Raw genomic sequence first — 8,100 nt, 5'->3', positions numbered from 1 at the left:
AAAAGTGTGTTTATATGTAAATAAGTGTGTATATGTGAATCAATGTGTTTATGTTAATAAAAGTGTTTATATGTGAATCATTGTGTTTATGTTAATAAAAGTGTTTATATGTGAATCAATGTGTTTATGTTAATAAAAGTGTTTATATGTGAATCATTGTGTTTATGTTAATAAAAGTGTTTATATGTGAATCAATGTGTTTATGTTAATAAAAGTGTGTTTATATGTAAATAAGTGTTTATATGTGAATCATTGTGTTTATGTTAATAAAAGTGTGTTTATATGTAAATAAGTGTTTATATGTGAATCAATGTGTTTATGTTAATAAAAGTGTTTATATGTGAATCAGTGTGTTTATGTTAATAAAAGTGTTTATATGTGAATCAATGTGTTTATGTTAATAAAAGTGTGTTTATATGTAAATAAGTGTTTATATGTGAATAAACGTGTTTACATTTGGGTACTTCACATTAAATTTCCAGCAGTTTCAACTCATGAAAAATCATGTAAAATAATGCAAAACGTTATACTTTCAACATTAATGTCACACCATGATAAAAAGTAAACATTAAAGGCAAAATGCGATTAAAAATAGAGATAAACTAAAAATAAGTAAATTTACCTTTAAAGCACTTAAATCTAAAATAGTGAATTCATCGACATGTTATGTGTCAATTACTAATATGACTACATTTTGTAATATTTATTAGTATTTTATCAAGTTTCCCCTTTTATACTCATTTCAGATATAGAGAGGACCAATCTCTGTCATATAAATAAACATTAAAAGTTTTAATTTCATTTACTGTTTGAAACTGTTAAGCGGAAGTGTACGCCCTTACAAAAATAACCTACAGGAATCCTGCAGGAATATTATGCAGATTTCCTACAGGATTTTCAGCTCATTTTCCTGTAGGAATACCTGCAGGAATTTTATGAAGGAAAACATGCAGGAATTATATCCTGCAGGAATTATATCCCTGCAGGGTTTTAAAATATAATTTTCAAACTTCCTGTAGGACTGTTGTGCAGGATATATATGCAATTATGCAGGACTTTGCAAGTTGTCTTCTGCTGGATTCATGCAGGGGACATAACTTCACAACAAACAATGTATTATTACAAATTATTTATTTTATTTTATTTATTGAAACTGCAGAGCAGAGAGAAGCGGAGTCCAATTCACATGCATGCAGCCAAATGTTGCTCTATCAGTCAAATGAAGCCTCTACACTGTTTTCCTGAAAAAAAGGGGGGAAAAGAGTTAAAAAAAAGTGTGTGTGTGTGTGTGATTGTGTGTGAGATAGAGCATGTGTATGTGTGTGAGAGAGAGCATGTGTATGTGTGTGTGAGAGAGCATGAGCGTGTGTGTGCGTGTGTGAGAGAGAGCATGAGCGTGTGTGTGCGTGAGAGAGCATGAGCGTGTGTGTGCGCGTGTGTGAGAGAGAGCATGAGCGCGTGTGTGTGTGTGTGTGTGTGTGTGTGTGTGTGTGTGTGTAAGAGAGAGCATGAGCTGTGTGTGTGTGTGTGTGAGAGAGAGCATGAGTGTGTGTGTGTGTGTGTGTGTGTGTGTGTGTGTGTATGACAAATGATTACCTTACTCGTAACTTGTGCTCATCATTCAACTTCTCTCTTAGTGCTGCCCTGATGAACTTTTTTGGAACATCCGGAAATTTTTTCTGTACTGTGTCTGTAAATGCAATTCTACTTATCATATGTGATAGCATATGATTACAATTTTGCACTGTAACTGCAACATTATGTTTGCGTAAAGAAAAAAGAAGGACATTTTACTTACCTAGGATCTGCACAACTTTGTCCTGGTCAAGAGCTGGCTTTGCTATAGCGTCTTTGTTAGCATTGCCAGCTCTTCCAGACAGCCCATGTGTGGCCAACGTGTCTCTCCCAAACACTGCCACCGCCAGATCTTTTACCATGGCAGAAGATGATGTGCCACCCCGTCCACAACTTGTCAGGACAGTTGGACTAATTCCTAGCACATGTGTCTGTCAAGAAAAAAAGTTAGGGGCACTATATCTAAAAGCATGTAACGTTGACTACATACTGTGCAAAAGTGTGAGGCTTGTTAGATTCTTCTACAAAAAAGTGATATATTTTGCTTTAGTGTGCCAGCTGTTTTATAGACAAGGGGGTAATCAAGTTTGTATTAAGTTACAAAAGTTAAATGATACATGAAGAAATTAACATGGCTTCTACGACTTCTGCACAACACTTTACGTGAATATAGGCTATATAAACAAACAAATATATTTTTATTCACCTTTTCAGGGGATTCTTCTGGCTTGAACTATTTTGTGGTTGTTGATTAACAGTAAGAGTGTCCTGTTTCATGGACTTGAGCATTGGAAGAATTTCTTTAAAAAAAGAAAAGAAAAAAGATTACTTACAGACTACCACACTGACAGATAAATTGATATATAGATGGATAGACAGAAATACAGATATATGAAGAAAAAAAAACCTTGTTGCAGAGATATATTAAGTGCTCTTAGATTTTCATTTTCTTTTTTAATTTCAGAATTTCTTTCTCAAGTCGAAGTTTCTCGGCTTGAAGGCTCTCCAGCTTGACTGTCCATGTTGTTTATTTCCTGCATTAAAATACTATCCTTTCTGTGGATGACCTAAAGATGGACACACAATATTAGTATCTTAATATTTGTGATTTAAAAAAGCATAATGAAAAATAAAAGTATTTAAAAGATGTATACTTGATGTTTGACCAGAGGCTCTTGATCAGATGATGAGTGAGATGGGGACTGAGTTGGAGTGTAAGTTTTTTTTTTCTTTGCCACTCTTTTTGCATCATTTTGCAAACATGGCTGACTTTTTCTTTTCCCCTCTAGCCTGAACATCCTCCTCCTGAGGGTTTCTTTGCTCTCTAAAGGGACAAAAATACTCAAGTAGGAAATACATATCTTCTATATCATGACTGAGTCTTGTTTGCTGAACTTTTACCATCAATATCTATAACTGTGGCTGGGGAACTTTCCTCTTCATAAACCACATCCACAACATCTCCAGGTTCAAACTTTTTTTTAGTATGTCCTTTTTAGGGACAATATCATAGGTGGGAGGCTCCTCCCTCCATTCCACCAGAACCCATGTTTTGTTCATTTTCTAAATAAATAAATAAATAAATAAATAATTACATGCATACATATTTACTTACATACAATTGAACATAAATACATTTATACATTAATAAAATATAGGCCTATATTAATCCAAAGGTGTACAAAACTCTAAAGTCTCATCATTCACATTCATCTGTTGCCTTCAACTGACTGTATCCATGACAACAATGTTACCTTTAACGGCAACCAGCCAGCAACTCTCACGGTCTCGTCCGGTGCAGATAATTTACTTCTATTCTAAGGTAACCAAAAGGTACAATAATATCAATTACTAGTGATGAAATACAAAACAAAGTAATGGGTTTTGTTAACAATAGATAAAGCTCATTTTTTTATAGTCATTTATTAAAAAAAATTGATATAGCCGGTATAACGTTAGCTATATAAGCCTATAATGTGCCGGCAGCAAAAAAAAAAAAACAGAAAAAAAAAACATTTTCATATGTTTTAGTGTTACAAATACACATTCATTTAGAAATGTATAACAGAACAGTAATTTAAAGCATTATAACGATACAATTATTATAATAAAAAGGCGGACTTACCTTCACAAGACAAAGTGACAGTTGAATGACGTGAATCGGCTACGTGTAGCGAGTAGGGCGTCAATGAAACACGTCACCTCAGTGAATCGAATCTCTAGAAAGATTCATTTACCGGTTCTTTATGTAAATTACACGAGCGTCTTTTTCAGGGTGAAAGACTCTTATTCAACAGATTCCTTAAAACACAAGTCTTTCAGCGACAACTTTTATTTTCTTTAAAATAAATAGCCTTCTAAAAATATATATATATTAATCCTATGTTCCTAATTCAATTTTATAAATACCCAGATTCGTTATTGTAATTTTTAGAAAATGTTCTCATATTACAATTTGGTTTAAGCTATTCGGATAATGCAAAAAAATATATTCTTTATTATGCTTACAAAGAAATAACACTATTGTTTCTTTTTGAAGGATACAAATGGAGTATAAAGTGTACTTAAATGAAGAGGCACCTGTTCCAGCAGCTACAAAAAGGCGATGGACACAGAATATAATAGGTTGCTGAATTCAGAATAATATGCAAATAACTGTAATTTAGGCAATTGTTTTCTTATTGTAGAATTACATATTGACATTAATCAAATAAGCAAGAATTCTGCTCTTTCTTCTTCTTCAGGCGCAAAAAGAGAAGATCATACAAGACATGGCTTATTCCTGATATAGTTGAAGTAATTCAGGTTTTGATGTTGGCCTAAAAACCATTTTCAGTGATAAATACATGGCCATAGTTAGACAAGAAGCCATGTCTAACTAGCTCCTGTATGTTTATAATTTCATACTTATAGGAAAACATTTCCATTGATGACAGTGGTGACAATATCAGCAAATCTAACAGGAACTCCCCTGATGCTCATGTGAGAATAGTTTTTTTTTTTTTCAAAGTTAATCTTCTTTAGAATTGCGCTTCTTTATTGTCATAAGGTTGGCAATTCTTTGTTCCTTTTTCAGCCAGTACATATAAAAATTTAAAAGTATAGTACATGCATAGTGGTCCAATAGCTGTACATGTCTCACAGGGAAACGTTTCTACTGATGATGAGAATGAGGTCATCAGCGATGCTGATGGGAACTTTTCAGATGCTGATGTGAGAAGAATTTCTGATCTTTTCTTTTTATCCAATGTTTTTTGCATACATTTGTAAATATCTGTGTTCATATCTTTGTTTTAATGTGTAATAAATGCACAATTTCTGACAGGAAAGCTTTTCTGCTGATGATGAGGATGATGTTTTTAGCACAGCTTATGAGAACTTTCCACAGACTCATGTGAGAATAAAGTTTAGAATATGTACTAGTCTATAGCCTCACACTTTTTTTTCTTCTTTATGTGTCAGCTTGTAATAAGTGCAATATTTACTTTCTAGATTGTCAGAAACCACAGTGCAGTTTGTGAGGGAAGCACAGAAGAAAGAGAGGAGTGGTGTGCCAGTGAGGAAAAGATATATCCAAATGCCAAAATCACTAATGAAGAATCTCTCCTGTCTATACTTGCCTACAGCCTCAGGCATACAACATCCAAAGTGGCTTTGAGTGACTTGTTAGATCTTATCAATCTCCACTGTCCTGATTCAACCAATGGCGTTCCAGATAGCTTATACAAGTTCATGAAATCCTTTCACTGTGACACTTTTGAAGTCCAGTATATTTGCCCATCCTGCCAATATTTCTTTGGTAATGAAATCCCCACCCACTGTGCTTCATGCAATGGTGCCCCAGGGGACATGGAAAACCTAATCAAATCTGGCTCTGTCTTTATCAAGTTATCTATTGCAGATCAATTAAGAGGTAAATTTCAGAATACAGATTTTTGTCAGTCTTTGAATTACAAATGGTCAAGGACAAAGCGCAACTCACAAAACGTTGAAGACATATTTGATGGCACTATGTACAAATCTATTGATGCACTAAATGACCCAAATTTGGCTGAATATTTCAGTGTCATGGAATGTTGATGGTGTTCCAATTTTCAAATCTTCTCCTTTTCATATCTGGCCACTTCAAGTTACAATCAACGAGCTCCCCTAATCTGAGGGCAAAGCATGTCATTCTTGGCGGTTTGTGGTTTGGGCCAAGAAAGCCAGAAATGAACTCGTTTCTGCAATCGTTTGTTAATGAATTGCGAAGTCTTGAAAACCAAGGGTTACCTTGTCAGTGGAAAGGTGAAAAATCAGTAGTCCATGTTTACAGTTTGCTTTGCATTTGTGATTCAGTGGCTCGTTGTGCTGTACAGAACGTCAAGCAATTTAATGGAGAGCATGGTTGTAACTGGTGTTATCAAAAGGGTGAAGTTGTAGAAAAGGGTAATGGGTTTACAAGGGTGTATCCTTTGCAGTCAACGGAGCCAGAGCTAAGATCACACAAAAACACACTAAAGATGCTCAGCAAGCTGTGGATTCGGAAACATGCATAAATGGTGTAAAAGGTCCATCTCCTCTAATGCTGCTGATGTTTTTTAACATGGTTACTGGATTTGGATATGATTACATGCATGGCATATTACTTGGTGTTTGTCGCCAGCTGACTACCCTATGGTTTGACTCCAAATACCATACAGAGTCTTGGTACATTGGAAGAGAAGTCGAGCAAATTGAAAGAAGGTTACTTGCCATTAAACCACCTGCAAGTATAACAAGACCACCCCGTTCAATTTCTTTGCGTAAATATTGGAAAGCTTCGAATACAGACACTTTTTTCTTATTTTACAGCCTTCCCTGTTTGTTCGGCATTTTACCCAGAAAATATCTTGACCATTTACTACTTCTAGTACAGGCCACATACATTCTCCTTCAAGATTCAATTCCCCCATGACATTGACAAAGCTGATGGCCTTTTAAAATCATTTGTGGGCCGCTTTGAGTCTCTGTATGGAAAGTGTCATGTGTCTTATAATGTCCACATACTTGTACATGCAGCAGCATCTGTAAAAAATTGGGGTCCTTTATGGAGTCACAGTGCATTCTTATATGAGTCCCAGAATGGACACCTTCAGAAACTCTTTCATGGCACACAAGCTGTAGCAGAGCAAATTGTTAACATGTTTAACCTTTACCAGCATGTTCCACGACTCATTGCTGCTGTATTCAATGATGAACAAACACAACACAGCAAAAGCTTTGTTGAAAAAATGTTGGGAGGTACCAAGATTGTCACAAAGTGTATTGGTAGTTCTAGCGTGATGTTTCTTGGATGCCCAAATGTACGACAGCCAACCCCAAGAGAGTCTTATCTCCTTCAAGAGTCAGGTTTTAGTGCAAATAAAGCTTTCAGTTTTTATTCTAGGGCTGTGGTATATGGCAAGCTGAATTCATTCAAAAGGAGCAAAATCTTTATCTAAAAGAATCAACTATGCAGTTCAAACCAAACATGGGTCTGTAGCATTAATACGATCATTTATAAATGTAGGTAATGCGCAAGGAGAGGGTCATGCCTTCATTGATGTTATGAAAACAACAAGTAATGACATCAGCAAAGACAGAGAATCAGGGATAACAGCAACAAGCATTTTAAAAGAAAGAGGGATAGACTCAGTTGAACTAATCAAATGCACAGACATACATTCAACCTGTGTCTATCTCAAGGACCTGCCAGGTCTTGCAAATAATTTTTTTTGCATCCAACCAAATAGATGGGAGTTGGATTAAAAATAAATTGCTGGTTTTGATCTTAATGTTATAAAATGTAAAAGTGTACAGTACACAGACTCATATCTCTTAAATGTTGAAATGTCTTGGATGTTTGCATAAATGCATAATTTTGAAATGATTTAGAGTAATGGTTAATTTTTTATTTTTGCCTATATCTATTCTTACTCTTAATTGTATTCATTTATTTGTTAAGACTCATTGTTTCTATTGCTGCCAACAGAGCATAATATATAAAAAATAGTTCAACGAAATGTACTTGAATCTAATTAAATAAAAATTGTATGACTAAAACTACAGCAACTATCACAGTTTTATTCTCTAGTCATTATATAGTCTATCCTGAATCCAAAACCTGTAGTTTTTTTTATATTTATTTTTCATTTTGTATTTATTTATTTTTCATTTACAGGAAAAAACTCCTGTAAGAAAACATTTCGTTTCTGCAGGAATTATAAAATCCTGCAGGATTTTTCACTTGTGCTGCACAGCAGTATGTGCAGGACATTCCTACTTGTTTTAGAATGAGCCCTTCAATACAACAGAAACATGCAGCAACATCCTACACTAGTGAAAAATCCTGCAGGATTTTATAATTCCTGCAGATTTTTTTTTAAATCCTGTAGGATTTTAAACTTCCTGCAGGACTGCTGTGCAGCACAAGAGAAAAATCCTGCAGGATTTTATAATTCCTGCAGGATACCTGCAGAAAAAATGAAAATCCTGCAGGATTCCTGTAGGTTATTTTTGTAAGGG

General features: G+C 34.8%; 2 protein-coding genes and 1 long non-coding RNA gene across 3 annotated transcripts; 1 reads left to right on the top strand and 2 right to left on the bottom strand.

Moving 5' to 3' along the window:
- Positions 1-1,155: 1,155 nt before the first annotated feature.
- LOC127642198 (BEN domain-containing protein 6-like) lies at positions 1,156-2,277 on the bottom strand. Its single transcript, XM_052124876.1, has 3 exons — positions 1,799-2,277; positions 1,597-1,690; positions 1,156-1,241 (listed from the first exon to the last, which is right to left on the bottom strand). The coding sequence occupies exons 1-3, from the start codon at positions 1,935-1,937 to the stop codon at positions 1,229-1,231; spliced, it is 246 nt and encodes an 81-aa protein (XP_051980836.1). The 5' UTR covers positions 1,938-2,277; the 3' UTR covers positions 1,156-1,228.
- A 302-nt stretch (positions 2,278-2,579) lies between these two features.
- LOC127642199 (uncharacterized) lies at positions 2,580-3,132 on the bottom strand. Its single transcript, XR_007970323.1, has 3 exons — positions 2,977-3,132; positions 2,730-2,899; positions 2,580-2,642 (listed from the first exon to the last, which is right to left on the bottom strand). It is a non-coding gene; the product is annotated as an uncharacterized LOC127642199 (long non-coding RNA).
- Positions 3,133-3,322: 190 nt separating this feature from the next.
- LOC127642200 (uncharacterized) lies at positions 3,323-5,655 on the top strand. The gene is made up of 6 exons (XM_052124877.1): positions 3,323-3,408; positions 4,320-4,371; positions 4,489-4,557; positions 4,720-4,788; positions 4,901-4,969; positions 5,068-5,655. The coding sequence occupies exons 1-6, from the start codon at positions 3,323-3,325 to the stop codon at positions 5,653-5,655; spliced, it is 933 nt and encodes a 310-aa protein (XP_051980837.1).
- The last annotated feature ends 2,445 nt before the right edge of the window (positions 5,656-8,100 follow it).

This window comes from Xyrauchen texanus, unplaced genomic scaffold (genome assembly GCF_025860055.1).
Source record: "Xyrauchen texanus isolate HMW12.3.18 unplaced genomic scaffold, RBS_HiC_50CHRs HiC_scaffold_492, whole genome shotgun sequence".
Taxonomy (NCBI): Eukaryota; Metazoa; Chordata; class Actinopteri; order Cypriniformes; family Catostomidae; genus Xyrauchen; species Xyrauchen texanus.
This window is presented reverse-complemented; position numbering and strand designations above follow the sequence as displayed.